Source organism: Geotrypetes seraphini, chromosome 2, assembly GCF_902459505.1.
Source record: "Geotrypetes seraphini chromosome 2, aGeoSer1.1, whole genome shotgun sequence".
NCBI lineage: Eukaryota > Metazoa > Chordata > Amphibia > Gymnophiona > Dermophiidae > Geotrypetes > Geotrypetes seraphini.
Genome location: NC_047085.1, coordinates 330,414,103 through 330,436,776, shown reverse-complemented (window position 1 = coordinate 330,436,776; position 22,674 = coordinate 330,414,103). Strand labels below are relative to the sequence as shown.

The following is a 22,674-nucleotide window of genomic DNA, read 5'->3' as shown; positions in this document are numbered from 1 at the left end:
CCTGAGGCTCCTTAGTTCCTGCATGAGATCTCCATCCAGCTGCGCAGCCTCCTCTGTCTGTGTAGAGACTGTAGTGTAGCGCTGGGGGATGGTCTCGGTCTGCACAGAGACCTCTGTCCACCGTCCTGGGTCTTCCTCCTTCTGCACGCAGTCCGTGGTCGCTTCCTGGATCCCCATAGTGACTGGAATACTGGTCTTGATTGTAGACTTCGCGCTTCAATCAAGACCAGTATTCCAGTACGTTAATGCCCACAGTTTGGGCAATAAGATTCTGGAATTAGAGACGGAAATGAGGAACGCCGACCTAGATGTGGCGGCGATATCCGAGACTTGGTTCACGGACTCCCATGGGTGGGATATGGCTATACTGGGATACAACTTACTTCGGCGGGACAGAGAGGGCAAAATGGGAGGAGGGGTAGCACTATACACTAAAGAGGACATCAAAGTTACCAAAATCGCAGATGTCAAGTACACCGGGGAATCCCTCTGGGTGAATTTGGCTAGGGGGAAGGACAGATGCCTGTATCTTGGTGTAGTATACAGACCTCCAAGACAACAGGAGGACATGGATATAGAATTAGTCGAAGACATTGAGAATATCACTTTGCGTGGAGACACAGTATTGTTAGGAGACTTCAATATGCCTGATGTGGATTGGAACAATCTTTCCGCTAGGACTAGCGGCAGCAGGAAGCTATTAACTTCTATAAAGGGAGCGAGACTCAGACAAATGGTATTAGAGCCCACTAGGGATCGGGCGATACTAGACCTAATACTCACCAACGGAGAAAGTGTCACAGAGGTCTCGGTAGGCGATACATTAGCCTCCAGTGGCCACATGATATTGTTCAACCTCAGGAAAGGTTTCACTAAGTCAAGCACATCAACCAAGTTCCTCAACTTTAGGGGCACAAACTTCAAAAGCACAGGAGATTTCATCTATCGGGCACTGCAAAACCATGCCGGAACAGATAATGTAGAGGTAATGTGGTCAACTCTGAAATCAACCTTACACGAAGCAACCAACCACTACGTCAAATCAGTAAGTAAACGGCGAAGAAACAATAGACCACAGTGGTTCTCTGTGGAGATCTCAGAACTCATAAAAAAAAAGAAAAGAGCATTCATCCTCTACAAACAATCAGGGAAGCGAGAATCCAAGGAAGACTATCTGGCAAAGTCAAAAGCGGTCAAAACGGCAGTCAGGGAGGCCAAACTCCGAATGGAGGAGAACCTTACGAAGAACATCAAGAAGGGCGATAAATCCTTCTTGCGGTATATTAGTGACAGAAAAAGAAACACAGATGGGATAGTACGCCTTAGGAAACCCGACGGGAACTATGTAGAATCGGACTCCGACAAAGCCAAACTTTTAAATGAATACTTCTGCTCGGTCTTCACTTGCGAGGCGCCGGGATCCGGCCCTCAGCTGCCGACGAGGGAAAACTCGGAAGACCCGTTTCGAAATTTCGAGTTTACGCCCAGCAGTGTCTACGAGGAGCTATCAAGAATCAAGGTGTACAAAGCTATGGAACCGGACAAACTACACCCCAGGGTGCTCAGGGAGTTGAGTGACGTCCTGGCAGAACCGTTATCCGCGTTCTTCAATCTTTCCCTAAGTACAGGAAGAGTCCCGTTGGATTGGAAAATGGCTAACGTCATTCCACTCCACAAAAAAGGGATGCAGGACGGAGGCTGAGAATTATAGACCGGTGAGTCTCACATCAACAGTGAGTAAACTTATGGAAACACTAATCAAACGCCAATTGGATACGATCCTGAATGAGGAGAATCTACGAGATCACCATCAACATGGTTTTATGAAGGGAAGATCCTGCCAATCAAATCTGATCAGCTTCTTTGACTGGGTAACAAGAAAGCTGGATAAAGGGGAGTCCCTGGACGTCGTGTACTTGGACTTCAGTAAAGCGTTTGATAGCGTCCCACACCGCAGGTTATTGAGCAAGATGGGTTCGATGGGACTGGGTGAAACATTAACCGCATGGGTTAGGGACTGGCTTAGAGGTAGACTTCAGAGGGTAGTGGTAAATGGTACCCTCTCCGATACGATGGAGGTGATCAGCGGAGTGCCGCAGGGCTCGGTCTTGGGCCCAATCCTATTTAACATCTTCATAAGAGACTTGACTGAGGGGCTTCGAGGTAAAATTACATTATTCACCGATGACGCCAAACTATGCAACATAGTAGACAACCGCACAACAGAAGAAAGCACAGTGCCCGACAAAAGCTCAATGCCCGACAGTATGACGCAGGACCTACTCCTGCTGGAGCATTGGTCAAAGACTTGGCAACTAAGTTTCAATGCCAAAAAATGCAAGGTCATGCACCTTAGCGGCAAAAATCCATGCAGGACTTACACCCTAAATGGTGAGATCCTAGCAAGGACTGTAGAGAACGTGACTTGGGGGTGATCATTAGCGAAGACAAGAAGACTGCCAATCAAGTGGAGAAAGCTTCATCCAGGGCTAGACAAATCATGGGCTGTATCCGTAGAAGTTTCGTCAGCCGTAAGCCCGAGGTCATAATGCCGTTGTACAGATCCATGGTGAGACCCCATCTGGAATACTGTATACAATTCTGGAGGCCACATTATCAAAAAGATGTGCGGAGAGTTGAGTCGGTTCAGCGAATGGCCACCAGGATGGTCTCAGGTCTCAAGGATCTCCCGTATGAGGAACGACTGGGTAAGTTGCTGCTGTACTCACTCGAGGAACGCAGAGAGAGGGGAGACATGATCGAGACGTTCAAATATGTCACAGGCCGTATCGAGGTGGAAGAGGATCTCTTTTTCCTTAAAGGACCCACGGCAACAAGAGGGCATCCGTTGAAAATCAGGGATGGGAAATTTCATGGCGACACCAGAAAATATTTCTTCACCGAAAGGGTGGTTGATCGCTGGAATAATCTTCCACAACAGGTAATTGAGGCCAGCAGCGTGCCAGATTTTAAGAAAAGATGGGATTGGCATTTGGGATCTCTTCATGGAGGTAGTTAGGGGGTGGGCCATTAGTGTGGGCAGACTAGATGGGCCGTGGCCCTTTTCTGCCGTCATGTTCTATGTTTCTATGAAATCCACTCTTATCAAGGGACTGAGCTCAAAATAATTTTTAAAAAATGTAGAATTTTGTATGATACACATTTCTCGACTCCTACCTTTTAGGTGTTTTTTTAAATTTATTTTGAAAGCAAAAGTCCATATAGGTGAGCAAGATGTTTTACTTTCTCATTCTTACCTTCTGCTACTCCCCATGGATATTGTCTTCCTCTGACCCTTTTGCCATTGACTTCTATGATTGTATTACTACCCACCACAGCAAGAGGTAAACGGTCCTACAAAACAGAACAGGTAATGGTAACGTCTTCTCAATATATTCTTGACTTTTTTTTTTGTAATTTAAAAGGATTCTTTGGTTATACCAAGTTTCATCTAATCATTTCTGAGTTCATCCCCCAACTGGCAGATAGTTCAAAAGGCCTTTCTGTTTTCAAAAGCATAATTTGATTTTGATTTGATCTGATTTTAATACTTGATATACTGCTCAAACCAAAGTGTTAGAGCGGTTTACAATGTTAAACCGCCCCACCACATCTCATCATACAATAACAATTGTCATTACAACAAATGAACCCTCACATCAATACAACCCACCCCAAATAAAGGGTAATTAATATTGCCCCAAATTTCAATTGCAACCCTCATTGTCAAATCCACTCATTACAGTATAAAAATTTCAATAAAACTGTTACCATACTGTTTGAACTCACATGATTTCCCATAAACATAATTCACTTCACAATACAAAACTCTCATTGAAAAGTCATGTTTTTAATGACTTCTGAAAGCTTGATAGTTTTTCCATGTTCCAATCAATCTCACTTTATCCAATGATGGTAACTGGAGCAAGTGCTTATGAGATGAATGCAAGAGACAAGTTGGTACATATATATTTAGTCTGACAAATACTTTGGAACATTCCACTGTAAATCTTTAAACACCAAGCATAAAACTTTAAATGTAAATTTGTTCTATAGTGGGCTAACAATGCAGGTCAGCCAATATAGGTGTGACATGGTTCGCTTTCTTCTTTCCAGCTATCTGTTTTGCAGGAGTGTTTTGCACTAACTGCAATCTAGCGAAACAATTTTTACTCAAGGCCATTACAATAGTTCAATCAACTAGTTCAGTGGTTTTTTTTAACTTGCCCTGGGGGCGCCCCAGTCAGTCGAGTTTTCAAGATATCCTTAATGACTATGCATGAGGCAGATTTGCTTGCCTATCACCTATATCAGGGGTGCCCACACTTTATGGGCTTGCGAGCTACTTTTATAATGACTAAGTCAAAATGATCTACCAACAATAAAATTTTTAAAAAAACACAAAGCACACTGAAAGGCAGAAAAAATGTTAATTATTCATATTCCGGGTTTTTTCAAAGAGGTCACGGCAGATGACTCTATGCAATGTCACCTTAGTAACAAAATACAAAAATAGACAAATACACCCCCTCCCTTTTTACTAAACCACAATAGTAGGTTTTAGCACAAGGAGTTACGCTGAATGCCTCGTGCTGCTCTCAATGCTCATAGGCTCCCTGCACTAAAAAACGCTATTGCGGTTTAGTAAAAGGGAGCCATAGTGCAAAATATAGACAGCAGATATAAATTCTCAAAACCGACACATTTTGATCACTAAATTGAAAATAAAATCATTTTTCCTACCTTTGCTGTTTGGTGATTTCATGAGTCTCTGGTTGCACTTTCTTCTTCTGACTTTGCATCCAATCTTTCTTCCTTTCTTTCAGCCTCCTGTATGTTTCCTCTCCTCCAGACCTCATTCTCTCCCCCAACTTTTTCTTTCTGTCTCCCTGTTCCCCCTTCTTTCTGTCTCCCTGTCTGCCCCCTTTCTTTCTTTCTCCGTGCCCTCCCCCAAGCCACTCGGTTTGCTGCCACCGCCATCGGGGAACAGCCCCCAAGCCACCGCCGTCCCAAGCTTTCCCTGCAGAAGCGTCGCGCTGACCAGCATTCCGCTCCCTGACGTCAATTCTGACGTAGGAGAGGAAGTTCCGGGCCAACAAGGCATTTCTCCTCATTCCATCCAGCCTGAGCCCTATCTCTCCTTGATCCAGCATTTCCCTTCTGTGTCTGTCAGAATTACCATTCCACCTATTTTCCAGCATCACCCTTCTTTGCGTCCATCTCATCTATATCCCTATCTCACCACTTTTTCAGAATCTTCATTTGTCTCTACCCCATGTTCACCATTTACCCTTTCAATGTCTTTATCTTTTTCAGCATTACTTCTATGTCTCTATTTCACCTCCTCTTCATGTCCCCTCTGTATCTCTATTCTTATTCAGTAGGTCCTGCTTACTCTTTCTCTTCTTTGTGTCACTATCTCCATTTTCAGCTTTCCCCCCTTTTCCTTTGTTAATGCACCCTGTAGCCAGAATCTTTCCACCCTCCCTCCACTCCGGCCCAGCCCAGTATGAAATATTTCCTTTTGTTTCCCTCCCCTCTCTCTTTCTCTCTCTCTTCTGCTCCCTCACCCATGAGTCCTGCATCTGGCCCTCTCCCTTCTACCTGCACCTGGCAAACCCCCCCCTGCTCCGCGGCTCTCTTAGCAACTTGTCAGCAGCGGTGATCAAGACAAGCTGCCGACATCAAGGCCTTCCCTCTACGAGTCCCGCCTTTGTGTAAAAAGGAAGTTGAAACAAGCGGGATTCGCAGAGGGTAGGCCCCGACGTCAGAAGCTTGTGTCGATCACTGCTGCTGAGTTGCCGAAGAGAGCCGCGGAGCAGGGGGTGTGGCCGGAAGCAGGTAGAAGGGAGAGGGCTGCTGGAAGAGGTAGAAGTTTCGGAGTATGACACCGACCCGGGCCAGGATGATTTCTTTTTCAGGCTGTTGCTGCTGCCGCCGACATGCCACCACGCCCCCCCCCCCCCCCCCGAAATGACAAAAACAGCCTAATGCCCGGCGTCGGCGTCTTTCACTTCGGGGAGAGGAAGGCTGATAGGCCCGGTAGCTCGGGACGGCAACACGAGTCTGTCACAGAGCCCGGGATGGGCTCTGCGATCGACTCATGTTGCCTTCCTGAGCTACCGGTCGATCGCGATCGACGCGTTGGGCACCCCTGACCTATATATACAAATCTGCCTCATGCACATTCTTTAGGGATATCTTGAAAACCCGACTGGCTGGGGGTGCCCCAAGACAGGTTTAAAAACCACTAGGCTAGTTATCAAAGCATGCACAATCTTTAGCAGATTAAATTTAGTCAAATATGGTCTTAGTTGTTTAACTACTGAAAGAAGCAACTTTTGACCACCACACCTATTTGGAATTGGAAATCTAAAGAACAATCACAGTAGATTCCCCAAGTCTTAATTTTTTCCACCAATAATAAATTCATACAACTGATCTTAGGCACCAACCACAATGGCTTATTCTGACTTGACGCCCACAGTGCCAGTGGTGTCCCAAGGGGGGGGCGGTGCGCCCCGGGTGCCAGCCCTGAGGGGGTGCTCCCGGCCTTGCCGTTCAGTCCCCCCCACCCCGAAGGACCGCTCGCCCCATTGACCTTCCTGCACCACCTGTGAAGCAGCCGCAGCAGGATCGCTACATCAGCGATCCCTGAGCTGCTTGGGCGCTGCTTCCTGCGCAGCGGTCCCGCCCCTCCTCTGACATCAGAGGAGGGGTGGGACCGCGGCGCAGGAAGCAGCGCCTAAGCAGCGCAGGGATCGCTGACGTCGCGATCCTGCTGCTGCTGCTTCATAGGTGGTGCGGGGAGGCCAGGGGGCGAGCAGTCCTTCGGGGTGGGTCGGGGCATCAAGCCTTCAGGGTGGGGCGGGCGGGCAGGCAGGCTTTCAAGGGGGAGGGGGGGGTGACAGGCAGGCAGGCAGGCCTTCGGGGTGTGTGTGCAGACCTTCAAGGGGTGCAGGTTTTCAAGGGGGAGGGACAGGCCTTCAACGAGGGGGGCAGGCAGGCCTTCAAGGGGGAGGGACAGGCCTTCGGGGGGGGAGTGCAGACCTTCAAGGGGGGTGCAGGCCTTCGGGGGGGGGGTGCAGACCTTCAGGGGGGGGGGACAGGCCTTCAAGGGGGGGACAGGCAGGCAGGCCTTCAAGGGGGGACAGGCCTACAAGGGGGGGGACAAGCTACAAGGGGGTGGGACAGGCCTTCAAGAGGGGGGTGCAGGCCTTCGGGGGGGTGACCTTCAAGGGGGTGCAGGCCTTCAAGGGGGGGACAGGCCTTCAAGGGGGGGACAGGCCTTCAAGTGGGGGATAGGCAGGCAGGCCTTCAAGGGGGGGGGGACAGGCCTTCAAGGGGGGGACAGGCCTACAAGGGGGGTGCAAGCCTGTAAGGGGGGACAGACCTTTGGGGGGGACCCTGGTTTAGAAGTACACGGAGGGAAGGGGGTGTTCAAAGAGACGTGCATATGCCAAACTTTGGGGGGGGGAAGAAATAATGGGTCTGAAAATAGAGGAGAGGGAGAGAGATGATGGACCATGGGATTTAGGGAGGGAAGGAACAGAAAGGGAGAGAAATTGGACACAAGGGATGGTGTGGAGGAGGGATAGAGATACTGGATAGGAAGGTAATTAGGAAAAGAAAGGGAGAGATAGTGGACTCTGGGGTGGTGGGGAAGGAGGGAGAGATGCCGGATGAAAGGGTAGTTAAGAAAAGGTGGATCTGTGGAGGGAGATGAAAAAAAGGAAAGATACCAGACTTCCTGGGAAGGGAAATGGAAAGGGAGGACAGAGTTGGCAGATGGATGGTTAGCATGCAGAAAGAAGGAGACCCTGACAAGCAAGTTATCAGAAGAAAACCAGAGCCTTGGACCAACAAGATTTGAAATATAACCAGACAACAAAAGGTAGAAAAATTAATTTTATTTTCTGTTTTGTGATTATAATATGTCAGATTTTAAATGTGTATCCTGCCAGAGCTGGTATTGGACTGCAAACGTGAGCTAGGATTTAACAGAGAGAGGAAAAGTCCTTTTTGTTTCTTTATTTTATTTACACCACAGCGCCAGTGTGGTTAGGAGAAGCCAAAGGGGGTGAAAAAGCTATAAAACCCACCAGGAGTTTTGAAAAAAATCACCCAACTGGGCAGGAAAATCGAATTGAAAAACCAATTCAATAGGCTGAATCGAATCAAAATTTTTTTCCTGAATCTGGCAGCATTAGTTTGCGCTACTGTCTTAGACTTTAGGACCTGGGATTGGGGAGAGATGCCATCCTCAGTACTTTATAATGCAAGTGAAACGAGGATTTGGTCAGACTTTTGAAGGGTCTGCAGGAAAAAAATATTGTATAGGCCGGGGACATGAGACAGCAGGAAATGGGAACTTTTCTTCCTTCTATTTTTGTGAATGGAAAGACTGAGGATGTGAGAGTTCAGTTAAAATATGTGCTTTATAAGAAAATATAATAATGTGTTTTATAAAGTTTATAGCATAGCTGGCCTACCCAGTGAGGTGTTCCTAGTGGTGTTGGTGGCAGCGTGTCAATGTGTTGAGAGGAAGAGGTGGTCTGGGAAATTCTGCTGAGCAAACTCCGGGCCCATTTCCACCCCCCAGTTAGTCCACTCCACTCAACTGGTTCACACACTGAGTGGGTCTTTGGGTGTTGTTTTGGGATCTCTTCCAGTGGTTTATCAGTATCTCCTTCTGGTCCAAGGAAGGAAACTTTGTTATCCTCAGCATTGACCTACAGAATATGTTTGTAACAGCGCTGCTTGTGTGGCATTAGGCTATGTAGTGATCGAAAGAAAAAAACAGACCTTTGCACATTTTTGCACTATATGGTGGGTGTATGAGGAGATTCACATTTCCTGCACAGCTAAGTCCATGTGAAGTTACCTTGTGCTGTATTTGACATCTAGCAAGGTCTCTGTTTGAAAGGAAAGATCTAAACTTAAAAATGAAGTGGCCAGAAGTTATTGTAAAAGCAGATAGTGTAGCTGGTTTTAAGAAAGATTTGGACAAATTCCTGGAGGAAAAGTCCATAATCTGTTATTAAGACATGGGGGAAGTGTCTGCTTGCCCTGGATCGGTAGCATGGAATGTTGCTACTCTTTGGGTTTTGACCAGGTATTAGTGTCCTGGATTGGCTACCATGAGAATGGGCTACTGGGCATGATGGACCATTGGTCTGACCCAGTTAGGCTATTCTTATGTTATGTTCTCATCTGTAGGGGCCTTTGTTTTCACTTCTTATTTTAATGTATTTTTTTTCTGGGAATTTATCAGTGTTTTTTATAATGGGAGCAAAAATGGAAGAGAATTAATGTGTGTGGGATGAGGGGGTAACTAATTTCTTCAGCTAAATAATTCAATCCACTTCAAACAGACATAGGAGAACTCACGCACCATTCACACACCCTCCAACCAAAACGTCAAAAGAAAAAAATTGTTCGACAACCTCCTAGCCATTCGAGCTGCAACACTCGACCCCCAACTCTACAACCAATTGACATCGACCACAGACTGCAAAACCTTCAAAAAGAAATAAAAACCCTTCTATTCAAAAAACACATAAAACCGAACTAACACAATCAGAACTGTCCCAAGCATCACCTGCAACTACTCCATATGTACTTCTGATGTCATGACAATTCAGACATAATTTATGCTATGTTATGTTTGGAATATAAGAAAATTTTCACTGCCTGTTTCTATTCTGACAATTTATTCCGTTTCATGGTCATTACAAAAAATATTTTTTTACATGGGGGGGGGTGTCAAAAAATGATGGGCCCCGGGTGCCACATACCCTAGGTACGCCACTGCACAGTGCTACTGATTTTTTTTTTTTTTTTATTTATTTATCATTTTAATGCATCCTATACAAGATGTTTAAGAAATACAGAAATATATAATTCTCTTAGTCATTTTACATACCAAGAATTGAAATTTAAACATCCATATAAATCATATAATACAGTCCACAACTTGAGGAGAAGAGACAAGATGAAAGTAACACCCCTCGGGAAAGGGGAATATACAAAGGAAACAAAAAACTTTAAGAAATGGAGCAGTCAGATCTTACCTATCCAAAATAAAATTAACCGCAATATTATTAACCTGTATCATCTGGTCTGTGTAGAGATACCTTTACCTTCAAGGAAAAAACCTAATTGGGCAGGTTCAAAGAAAATATATTTACTTCCCTGATAAGAAATAAAACATTTACAAGGAAATCGCAACTGAAAACTTGCCCCCAAAGCAATCACCTTTGATCTATATAACAGAAATTCTTTCCTTCTGGACTGCGTCCACCTCGAAACATCAGGAGATATATATATCCTTTCCCCCAAATAGGAAATCTGCTTTAAATTGAAATATAATTTCAGCAACATCTCTTTATCCTGAAGAAATACCAATGAGACCAATAAAGTTGCTCTTCCCTGAATTTCAATATCAGAAGACTGCAGAATAGCAGAAACATCTAATTGAACATTTTCATCCGCTGTAGTTTTTTCTTTCTGCATTTGTTTTATATAGTAAATTCTTTGTATCGGGGGAAGACTTACTTCAGGTACCTTTAAAACATTCAACATAAAGTTCTTAAAGAGTTCTTGAGGAGACATAAACTTGGCAACCGGAAAATTAAGAATCCTCAAATTTAAGTTTTTCTGCTGATTTTCCAGGTTTTCAATCTTCCTCAAAATCATTATCTTTTCTGTTGTTTGTTTGGTAATCAAATTCTTAGTCTCTATTGTTACTTTATCCAAATTTTTTAATTCAACTTGGTGTTGCTGGGTAATAGTCTCTAAGGAGCTTATCCTGGAGGTAGAATTCTGAGTCATAGTAACAAAGTTAGAACATACCAGGTGAAGATTCTCAATTGCAGACCAGATGGAGTCCAGGGTAACAGCCTGTGGTTTCACCAACGGTCCAAGGAGGGGGACATCAGCCGACCCAAGCACGGCTCCTGCTCCAGCGTTGGAAATCTGGGCTCCTGCAACCTCCCCACCGCTGGTCACCGACGGCTCCTCTCCCCCAGAACGCTGCCTTTCCAACGTCGGGATCAGCGTATCTGCTGCGTGTTCGACTTCCGGGTCAACTACGGAGAGAGAGCAAGCCTCACCCCATACTCCGGGGGAGCCCTCCCGCCAGCTCCGCTGCAACGCAGATTCTCCGGGAATGGGAGGGGTGTGCGGTCCTCGCGGGCTCAGAGAGAGCGACATCTCTCCGTCCAAGCTGTGGATTTCCCGTTCCACAGCAGCGGAAACACCCGATGTGGAAGTAGGGACTGTGTAAGCTGTCATCACAGTCTGCCTCGGCGTCGAGAAGCCCGGGGTAGGTGGAGGGATACCCCTCGGTTTCCCTCTTCTTTTAGGCATAGAAATATCTTTATTAAGACGTGAAAATGAAGAAATTTTCCCTTCAGAACGGGAGTGCTTCTCTCAGCGTCCTGCTCCAGACCTGCTACTGATTTTTTCACATTCAATACTAAATCATGCCAACCAAACCACCGATACAACCTCTCCAATTTCCCATTAGTATCTTTCAACATAATTTTTTGATTTTCTTTCACAAAAACAACTGGACATCACCTGCAAATAGATAAAACTCTATGTTCCAACTAGTCAACAATGTAGCTAGTGGAGACAGATACAGATTAAACAATAGCGGTGATAAAGATGAATCTTGAAGGACCCCCCCTTTCTAATCTTCTCTCACTGGACATTTGTCCATTCCATTTAACCATCTGACTCCTATCTTTCAAATAGGAGTCAAACTAAGCTAAAACAGTGAGTAGACTGAGTAAGCTAAGAAGCTTTCCATGTGATACTGTGTCAAATGTTGTAGTTAAACCTAATTGGATCCATTATATATTACCGTATTTTTTGGACCAAAAGAAGCACTTTTTCCACCCTCAAAAAGGGGGTGGAAAAGGAGGGTGCATCTTATGGACTGAATACACCGTGCGCCCCCCTGTACCTTTTTTAAGAAGAGGCGGTCTCCTGCTGGACGGCTGCCTCTCTGTAGAGCGACGCGACGCACAATGAAGGAACATGACCTTTGCGCTTCCTGCCTGGTCCCAAGCTGCTCTGTGATTGGCTGCAGTCAGTAGAGCGGCGCGGGACCAGGCAGGAAACACATTGTGCATCACGTTGCTCTGCAGAGGGGCAGCCGTCCAGCAGGAGACCACATTAGACCAATGCTACTTAAAAAAGGTACCAGGAGGCCTTTCTTCAGGCGGCTTTGGGGAGGCCATTTTTCAGGGGAGGGGGGCATTCTTTGGGCAGCTTCGGGGAGTTCTTTCTTCGGGCGGCTTCATGGAGGCCTTTCTTCAGGCCCAAGGAACCACCTCTATGGTCACTGCCATCAACACCAGGACCTGCAGATAATGCCGTAGGAGCCGGTCTCTGTAGCAGCTTTGAAATCTGTTTCAGGAGCTTCAGTCTGTGTAGATCTGGAAGAAACATTTGGCCCAAGACCATGTCAAACAAGACTCCCAGGTACTCCAGGCACTGAGTTGGTTCCAGCTGACTCTTCCTGAAGCTGATTATCCAGTTCAAGCTCATCTTCCTCCTTGGACAGAGCTCTGATAAACCAATCGTCCAAATATGGTCTGCACTGCTACCACAACCATCACACCTTGGTAAAGATGTGAGGTGCCATGGCCAGGCTTGAGTGCAGAGAACTGAAAATGACGCTCCAGCACATGAAATTACAAGTATTGCCTGTGGGCTGGGAAAATGGGAATGTGAAGATAGGCCTCCCACAGATCAGTGCAGGAATAAATTCACACAGAGCCACTGCCGCTACGACCAACTGAATGGTCTCCATGCGGAAGGTGCAGGGATCTTCAGAGCCACAATGACCGACGAGGTCAAGAATCAGTCTTCTGATCCTTGGCACGATGAAATATATGGAGTATCTGCCCAAGCCTGCATCCAGGACCGGCTCTATACCCAAAAAGCCAGTAGCCTTTTCACAATAGCCCAGGGATCTCAAAGTCCCTCCTTGAGGGCCGCAATCCAATCGGGTTTTCAGGATTTCCCCAATGAATATGCATTGAAAGCAGTGCATGCACATAGATCTCATGCATATTCATTGGGGAAATCCTGAAAACCCGACTGGATTGCGGCCCTCAAGTCCAGAGTATGAAGAGCAGATTCTCCAGAGTGAGAGTGTGGCTTCGGAAAGAACACTGGCAGGACGATGGATTGGTTGAGATGAAATTCTGAGACAACTGTAGGAAGGAATTTCGAGTGTGTGCGGAGAACCACCTTGTCATGATGGAATATTGTAAAAGGAGGGTCCGCAACCAAGGCTTGTACCTCACTGACTCTTTGGGCAGAAGTGAGGCCAATGAGAAACACCACTTTCCAAGTGAGATACTTCAGGTGAGCCTTGTGAAGAGGTTCAAATGGAGGTTTCATAAGCTGAGAAAGAACCACATTGAGGTCCCAAACCACCGGAGGCGGTTTGAGGGGAGGATTGACATGGAAGAGTCCTTTCATGAATCTGGAAACCACCGGATGAGCAGAGAGAGGTTTCCCTTGAAGAGGCTGATGGAAAGCAGCAATTGCACTAAGATGGACTCGTATCGATGTAGACTTGAGACCAGAATGAGAAAGGTGCAAAAGATAATCCAAAACTGAAGACAGGGAGGAGTGTTGTGGCTCATGATGATGAGAAAAACACCAAGCAGAAAATCTAATCCACTTTTGGTGGTAGCATTGTCTAGTAGCGTGCTTCCTTGAAGCTTCCAGGACATCTTTCACAGGTTGAGAAAACTGGAAAGGGGTTACGTTGAGAGGAACCAAGCTGTCAGGTGTAGAGACTGCAGGTTGGGGTGAAGCAGAGATCCTTGATGCTGTGTAAGCAGAGATGGAAAGACTGGTAGACGGTATGGCTCCCTGCTGCTGAGTTGAAGTAGAAGGGAGTACCAAGGTTGTCTGGGCCACCGTGGAGCAATCAGGATCATGGTGGCATGGTCTGACTTCAGCTTGACTAGAGTCTTTTGGATAAGGGGAAATGGAGGAAACGCATATAGAAAGCGATTCGTCCAATCCAGGAGGAATGCGTCTGCCTCGAGGCGCTGAGGGGTGTAGATCCTGGAGCAGAAGTGAGGCAGTTTGAAGTTGTGGGGGGCTGCAAAGAGGTCTATATGAGGCGTCCCCCACAGAGAGAAGATATGATGCAGGGGCGTGGAGTTGAAGGTCCACTCGTGAAGTTGCAGAAGACGGCTCAGGCTGTCTGCCAAGGCATTGTCCGCCCCCTGAATGTAGACTGCTCTGAGGAAGGTGTTGTTGCGAGTCGCCCAAACCCACACCTTCAGGGCTTCCTGGCAGAGGGAGGCCGATCCCGTGCCTCCCTGCTTGTTCACGTAGTACATGGCGAGTTCACGTAGTACATGGCGACCTGGTTGTCTGTGCGAATGAGAACAACCTAGTCGCGAAGGAGATGTCGAAAGGTTTGGAGAGCGTTGAAGATCGCCCTGAGTTCCAGGAGATTGATGTGGCACTGGCAGTCCGTGCTGGACCAGTAACCCTGGGTGCGGAGGCCGACCAGATGGGCCCACCCAGGCATAAGTGGGGATGGGGTGGAATAACAAGCCTCTGGATAGATTGGAGGAGAGCATCCACCAGCGAAGAGACTGTTGTAGAGCAGAAGTGACCCGGATGAGGCAAGTCAGAGGGTCGGACGTCTGGGACCACTGGGACGCCATGGTCCATTGGGGGGATCCTGAGGTGAAGTCTGGCAAGCAGAATCACGTGAACTGTAGAGGCCATGAGACCTAGAAGGACCATCATTTATCTCACTGAGATGGATGTGCAAGAGGATATTGAGTGGCAGAAATGAAGGAGAGCATCCCTGCGTGGGGTCGGGAGGAACGCTCTGAGTTGGGTAGTATCCAGAATCACTCAATGAAGGGAAGAGTCTGGGAAGGTTGCAGGTGGGATTTGGGGAAGTTGATCTTGAATCCCAGATGTTGCAGTAATCAAATTGTCTTCTGGATCGCGAGAGCGGCTCCCTGAGATGTGGAATCCTTGATGAGCCAATCGTCCAGGTAAGGAAACACCTGGAGGCCATGGTTCCTGAGTGCTGCGGCCACCACAACCAGGCATTTGGTGAAGACTCTGGGTGATGAGGACAGGCCGAAGGGTAGCACTCGGTATTGGAGGTGAAGGTGTCCCACCCTGAATCTGAGATATTGACGGGAGGCTGGATGAATTGGAATGTGAGTGTAGGCCTCCTTGAGATCCAGAGAGCATAACCAGTCGTTCTGCTCGAGGAGGGGGTACAGTGATGCCAGGTCAGCATGCGGAACTTTTCTTTGACCAGATATTTGTTGAGTACCCTGTGTCAGCATAGCTATTGCTAGCATTCAGAATTTTCAGTTGGCATAACTAATGTCAGCAAAGGCCTATGGGAAATTATATCAATCTGACTGGCATGTGAATGCAGATAGACCCTGAGTGAAGGCAGACGGTTTCATATAACCCTAAAAGATGGTTTCAAATAGCCCTGATTAAATCAGGATTATCTAAAAGGTGTTAATGTGTTAATGTCTGATTAAGAGGGTGCTTAGGACAATGGGTCCAGGTGCACAGATAACTAAAGTTAATCAGAAACTATTGTCAGAGACATACTGGAAATCACATATGACTTCAGCCTATTTTTCTCCTGTCTAGCATGTTTAAGTTCTGTTAAAGGTTAATAGATTCTGGTTTTTAGAATAAATTTCCAAACTATAAAAAACCCCTCGCAGCATCACCCCCTTCTCTTGGCGCTCTGGTCCTCTCTTTTTTCTCTTGAGATCTCTCTTTCTCTGTCTATCTCTCTGTCTATCCTTCTCTTTATCTATGGAACCCGAAACTTAGACCATCACCCCATCCCCCTTTCTCTCTCTGGCTCTCCTTAGAACTTTAGACTCTCTGTCTCTTTGCCTCTGAACTCTGTAAGGCAGGGAAACTGCTTTGCTCTCTCCTTAATTGTAATGCTTAATTGTAATGCTTATAAATATTGCTTTCCTGTAAGCCTATTTCTATAATATATTCTTTATGCAATCACCTCTGGCTGTGTTTCTTATTTGAATCTACTTCCTGGTGAATCTTCAGTGAGGGAACTGAACCTGGGACCTGGCGTAAGGGCACCTCTAATATAACCCCACCAACCATACATTGTGGGAGCCACTAACAATCCTTACACCCTGAGGTCCAAGATGGGTCTCAGGTTGCCCGTCTTCTTTGGAACAAGGAAGTATCGGGAGTAAAACCCCTTGTTCTGTTGGTCCCGGGGGACCGGTTCGACAGCCTCCAGCTGTAACAAGGCCTGGGCTTCCTGAAGAAGAAGGGCGGTCTGGGTCAAATTGGAAGGATACTCTCTTGGAGGGTGCTCCGGAGGAGCTTGGTGGAACTGAAGGGCGTATCCTTCTTTTATGATGGAGAGAACCCAGAGGTCTGTGGTGATAGTCGTCCATCGGTGGTAAAAATGAAGGAGGCGGCCTCCGATGGGTGGATTTACTGAGAAAGGGAGGACAATGGAGGAAATGTCCTCTTTGAGACAGTCAAAAGGGCTGGGGAGCCTTAGGTGCAGCCGGTGGCTGAGGCTTATGCTGGTTTTTCTGCAGGTGCTGTCTCTTCACAGGCTGTGAACAATTCATGAACTCCTGTATTAATGATAGCACCAATATCCTAAATAAAATGGCTCCCATTAAAACCCGCAGAAAGAGACTTAAAAACCTAGAGGACTGGTTTGACACGGAACTGCTATTGTTAAAGAGAGACCTAAGAAAATCGGAAAGACTTTGGCTAAAATCAGGGTCACAAGAGCACAGAATCGCTTGGAGACAAAAATTAAAAATCTACAAAACTCAGACCAAAGAAAAACGTAAAAACTTCTATGCCCTCAAAATCGGCGACATCTCAACCAACAGTAGCAACCTTTTTAAGCTGGTAAATGATCTATACAATATAGAAACATTTATCGACACACCCGAAGAGCCCTCCCTAACTGCAAACAGCATGGCGGACTTCTTCACCTCCAAAATACAAAAACTAAGGTCCTCCCTCACTGACCCAACAAAACCCCACTGGTGTTTCCCCATTCTTCTAGATTCAGACGATTCAAGAGCCGATCTATTCTGGAACACATTCTCACCCATAGACTGGCAAACTTTCAGTAAATACTACAATAAGTATGCCAATTCCTACTGCAGACTAGATACCTGCCCCCCTAATGTCATGAAATCGGCCCCAGTCTTTTTTAAGGCCAAAATGCTGACTTGGATCAACTCTCTACTAACCTCTGGGAAGTTCCCAGCTGAACAAGGGCACATTATGATTTTGCCAATTAAGAAAAATACTAAAGAGCCATCTAACAAGGCATCCAACTTTAGACCAATCGCCAATATCCCCCTGGTCACCAAAATAGCAGAAGGGATAGTAAACACCAAACTCACCACATACTTAGAAAAACACAATATCTTACATGACAATCAATCCGGTTTCCTGTCAGGCCACAGTACTGAAACAATTTTAGCCTCTCGGCTTGATTACCTTCATCAACTATTCAGCCAAGGCTCAAGCGCTCTTATATTGCAACTCGATCTGAGTAGCGCATTTGACTTGGTTGACCACGCCACTCTACTAGACTGCCTAACATCTATTGGAATCTCAGGCCATGTTCTCAACTGGTTCCGCGAATTCCTGACAACAAGAACCTACAAGGTGTTCAAGGATGACACTACCTCTTACAGCTGGGTCAACCCCTGTGGGGTCCCACAAGGCTCCCCCTTGTCCCCCACCCTATTTAACATCTACCTTGCCTCCCTAGGAAACCTTCTGCAGAGTTTGAAACTCAAATTCTTCATATATGCAGATGACATCACCATAATCATTCCGCTCTCCTACCTTACCTCAGAGCTACTCAACTCGCTATCTCTCACCCTAAATCAGATCGAACTTTGGATGACAGCGTTTAGGCTAAAGCTAAACCCAGAAAAAACTAAAGTCTTCTTAGCATCCCCAAACGACAAAATCAAAGAAACTGCGATACATATCAATGGCCTAAACTACTGTATCGAGCAATCCTTAAAAATTCTAGGAGTCACCTTAGACAAACATCTCTCACTAGAGAAACATACTGACCTAGTGTTTAAAAAATTCATCTCAATACTCTGGAAACTCCGCACTATTAAAAAATACTTTAACGAAACCTCCTTTAGTCTGCTGGTCCAAGCTTCTATTCTTAGCGTCCTGGACTACTGTAACATCATTTATCTAGGCGCCTTCAAGAAAGTCACCAAGAAGCTGAGACTGGTCCAAAACACCGCCATCCGCCTTATCTTCGGCCTGAAGAAATGGGAACACATATCCCCCTTCTACCACAAGTTGCACTGGCTGCCATTCGAATCCAGGATCCTATTTAAGTTCTCTTGCATCTGCTACAAAACCGTATTGGGTATGTCACCTGACTATCTCTACCCCCACTTCAACCTGAACTATAATAATAAGAGCTCCCGCAGAATAACTATGTTCGCTTTCCCCTCACTGAAAGCATGTCATCTTAAAAGATTCCTTGAACGAACCTTCTCTTTTCAAGCGGCCAAACTAAACTCATGGCTCGCCCAAATTATACTTGACGCCTCTTCATACCTCCACTTTAGAAAAAAGCTCAAAACTCTACTTTTCAATGAACCAAATCCTTAATGCTCCCCTCTTCCGCCTTAACGCTCCCCCTCTCCTCATTAGTAAACAGATCGAACTCTCTTCTCTGCATCAGACCAATTCCTTCTCTCCCCCCCTCAACACGGCCCACCTTTCTTTACTTTTTCCCCCTCCTCCTCCCCCCTCCCAATGATCCCTGCCCCCTCCTCTCATACAATATGCTTTGCTCCCCCTTCTCTCAAATTCAATTGTACTCTTTTACGGTAAATACCATTTATGCTTTGTATTAGTCCTTCCTTACTTAAATTGTCAATGTAAACTAGTTTGACCCTTTGATTGTCTTGTTATGTTCTTCTTTTTCAACTGCACTGTATGTAACTCATCTATTTGTTGTGAACCGCCTAGAACTCCCTGGGTATGACGGTATACAAAAATAAATTATTATTATTATTATTATTTTGGGGGGTAGCGCCGTTGGTATATCAACGGCGGGCGAGGCAGAGCAGGCCTGGATTTCGGACATAGGATGGACTGGAAGGATTGTTCATGGTCCGATAGCTTCTTGGTCACCGCCTCGATAGATTCGTCGAAGAGGTTGGTGCCAACGCAGGGAACGTTTGCGAGCCTGTCCTGGAGGTTGGGATCCATATCGATGGTCCTCAGCCATGCCAACCGGCGCATGGCCACTTAGCACGCTGTTGCCCGAGCCGCGAGCTCAAAGGCGTCGTACGAGGACTGCGTCAACTGTACCTGGAGCTGGGATAGCGAGGCCAGCGCTTCTTGGTACTCGAAGTGTGCCCTCGTGTCCACGTAGGGTATAAACTTCTGGAATACCGATAGGAGGAACTCTAAGTATGTTGTGAAGTGGAAGTTGTAGTTCAGAACTCTCAAGGCCATCATGGAGTTCTGGTACACTCTCCTGCCAAATTGGTCCATGGTTTTTCCTTCTCTGCCAGGCGGGACGGCGACGTAGACCTGGGAGGGATGGGATCGCTTCAATGACGACTCCACCAATAGGGACTGGTGAGAGAGTTGAGAGTTGTCGAACCTTTTGCGATTGACCGTGTGGTACCTGGTGTCCAGTTTACTCGGGACAGCGGGGATGGAGTAAGGTGTCTTGAGGCATCGAGCGAAGGTCTGGTCCAGAAGCTTGTGAAACGGAAGCTTAAGGGACTCAGCGGGTGGTTGAGGGAGGCGCATAGTCTCCAGGTATTCCTTTGAGAATTTGGAACCCGTGTCCAATGGTATGTCCATGTCCTCAGCCATCTGTCAGAGAAACGAGGAGAAGGACAGTTGGTCTGCCGTTGCCTGGCTCCGTGATGGGCTCGATGAAGTCGAGGCTTCCAGTTCCGCTGAAAATAAACTGAAGCTAAGTACTTCATGATTATATATTACAATGAGAGAGTATTGCATAAGAAATTAAGATCACTAAATCAGTTAAAAGAAAAAATTTATAAAATCATTTCAAAGAGAGTGTATGGGACCGATGATAGCTCACGTTGTAGTTATTAGCCTTGAAAAGAATGTCGGGCTTATAGCTGTGAGCTCTTGAGACCCCCTGTTACCTCTCTATACCACCTGTTTTGGGTTGTTATAGACTTGTGTTTTAGCCAAGTCTTAAAGATTTCAGGGCCTATAAGAAGACCTAAATATTTCAATTTGTGTACATTCCAGTTAAATCCAAATGATTCAATAGCTTGCTTGTCTTCTATGCAGTTAAGAGGCAATAGTTCTGATTTGTTAGTGTTCAATTTATATCCAGAGACCTGCGCGTATTGCTCAATAACCTTAACTTGAGGGACAGATTCAGGTGTTAAATAGAGCATGTCATCTGCATAGGCAGAGAGCTTAATTTCTCCATTATTGTATTTAAACCCAGAAATATCTGTTTGAGCCCTGATGGCCACCAATAGCAGTTCCAATGCAAAATTAAAGAGTAAAGGGGACAACGGGCATCCTTGGCGTGTTCCTCTTGTAGGCTTAAAGATATCATAGTTGTCCATTAATGTATATTCTTGTAGTTGTCTCACAGTATAGCAGAATCATTAATAAATTGCGCGGGAATATTAAATTTACGTAAAGTAGCATGTATAAAGGGCCATTCAACTCTATTAAATGACTTTTCTGCATCTAGTCCTAAGAGTGCAAGTTTGCGATCACAGGGTTGACATGCAGCAATTATATTCAATAATGTATGGGAATTATTACACAAGTGCCTGCCGTTAATAAAACCAGTTTGGTCCATGGTAATCAGGTGTGGAATAACTCATTGCAGTCTAGTCGCAAGTATCTTGGCATAGATTTTGGCATCTACATTGATCATGGAAAGTTGACTATAATTAGACATGCAAAGGATCTTTATCAGGTTTGGGGATGACAAGCAAAGCTGCTTCTGTGAAAGTTCTGGAAGCAGATCCTTATGTTATCAACTGAGTAAAAAACTGCTGCATATAAGGTATTAGTGTATTTTGAAATGACCGATAGAATTAGACAGTGAATCTGTCTGGACCTGGAGATTTATTTTTTGTCATTGTTGAAATATGATCTCACTTCGCGTAAAGGTTAAGGAAAGTTGGGTATCTTCTTCAATGGATAACCTTGGAAGGTCTATTTCATCCAAAAAGGTATGCAAAATTTTATTGTCAGTCAGCTCAGAGGAGTATAGTTTTCCATAATAATTTTTAAATTCATTTAAGATATCAGTGGTTGTGAAAATAATGTCACCATAAGAGATAAGTTTATCTATTGATTTTTTTCCCTTTTCTTTTGAAAATATGTTGCTAGGAGATGGCCTGGTTTGTTGTTCTCAACATAATAGTTAGCTTCCGAGATAAGACAGAGTGAGTCGCGTTTTTCCGCATGATAGTGTTATATTGGAAGCTGAGTTTTTGCAGGTCCATTAGAGTGTTAAAGTTCCTAATATGTAGTTGGTGCTCAAGTTCTTTGATTTTGATGTCGCTTTAAGTTCCACAATCTTTAATTTCCTAATTTTAGAGTTCATAGAAATGATAACACCACAGATGTACTCTTTGAACGCATCCCATGCTGTTATCCAATTAGTAAACTCAGGTTTATTAAACTGGAAGAATTATTTAATAGCATTATTGATATGTTTCCTGAAGTCCAGTTCTAGAAGGCAGCTAGAGTTAAATCTCCATTGCTTTGAAATAGGCACTCGTGCAATGTTTTCTAAAGTTAAAGTAATGGCGGTGTGGTCTCAAATCGAAATTTCTTCAATGGAAGCATCTGTTGTAAATTGAGAGAGAGAATGTCTAATGAGAAACATGTCAATACGAGAGTAGGAACAATGAGGTGGTAAATAAAAGCTAAATTCTCTACTGGATGGGTAAAAGGAACGCCATGCATCTCGTAGGTCTAAATGTGGCATTATGTCTTCCAGGGTAGTCCTGGCCTTTGGAGTCCTGTAAGTCGCATTTGATATTCTGTCTATACGAGGGTTCATAATCATGTCTCCAGCTACAATGTGATGTAAAACATTATTTGCAACTAATTTGGTCAGCAATTTCTTTAAAAAATTATTAAGAGTAATTATATGTACTGCAATGCTACTGGAAATGTCCAGTCTTCTAACTTGTAATCCGCTTAGAACCGCAAGGCACAAGCGGAATAGAAATCACTAATGTAATGTAATGTAATGTAATGTAAATGTTAGTTAATGCTAAAGTTGAATTATTTATGTTCAAGATGATTTGAACCCATCTTCCTTAGACATCATTGGATGCAGATAAAACTGTGATGTCAATATGTTTTTTAACCAGCGTAAAAACCCCATCCTTGATTCCCAATGCAGGAGAAAAATAAGGTTGATGAGCCCATCCAGGGTTTATTTTTGCTGCTTCAAACGCATTAAGATGAGTCTCTTGTAAACAAATGATGTCTGGATGTTTAGAGTTTAAATATGAGAAGATCATCTTTTTTTAATATCATTATTTAGACCCTTGACATTTAGTGATATCAGTTTAAGGGGCATGAGATAAATAATTTGTAAGAGTCATTAAT

General features: G+C 45.2%; 1 protein-coding gene across 5 annotated transcripts in view; it reads right to left on the bottom strand.

Annotated features, from left to right (window-relative positions):
* SEPTIN7 (septin 7) overlaps positions 1–22,674 on the bottom strand; it is a 266,147-nt gene that overhangs the window by 76,859 nt on the left and 166,614 nt on the right. For all 5 annotated transcript variants that reach the window (XM_033930201.1, XM_033930198.1, XM_033930199.1 and 2 more), the window contains exon 9: positions 3,258–3,354. In XM_033930201.1, coding sequence (XP_033786092.1) covers positions 3,258–3,354 — 97 coding nt within the window. The remainder of the gene's footprint in view (positions 1–3,257; positions 3,355–22,674) is intronic.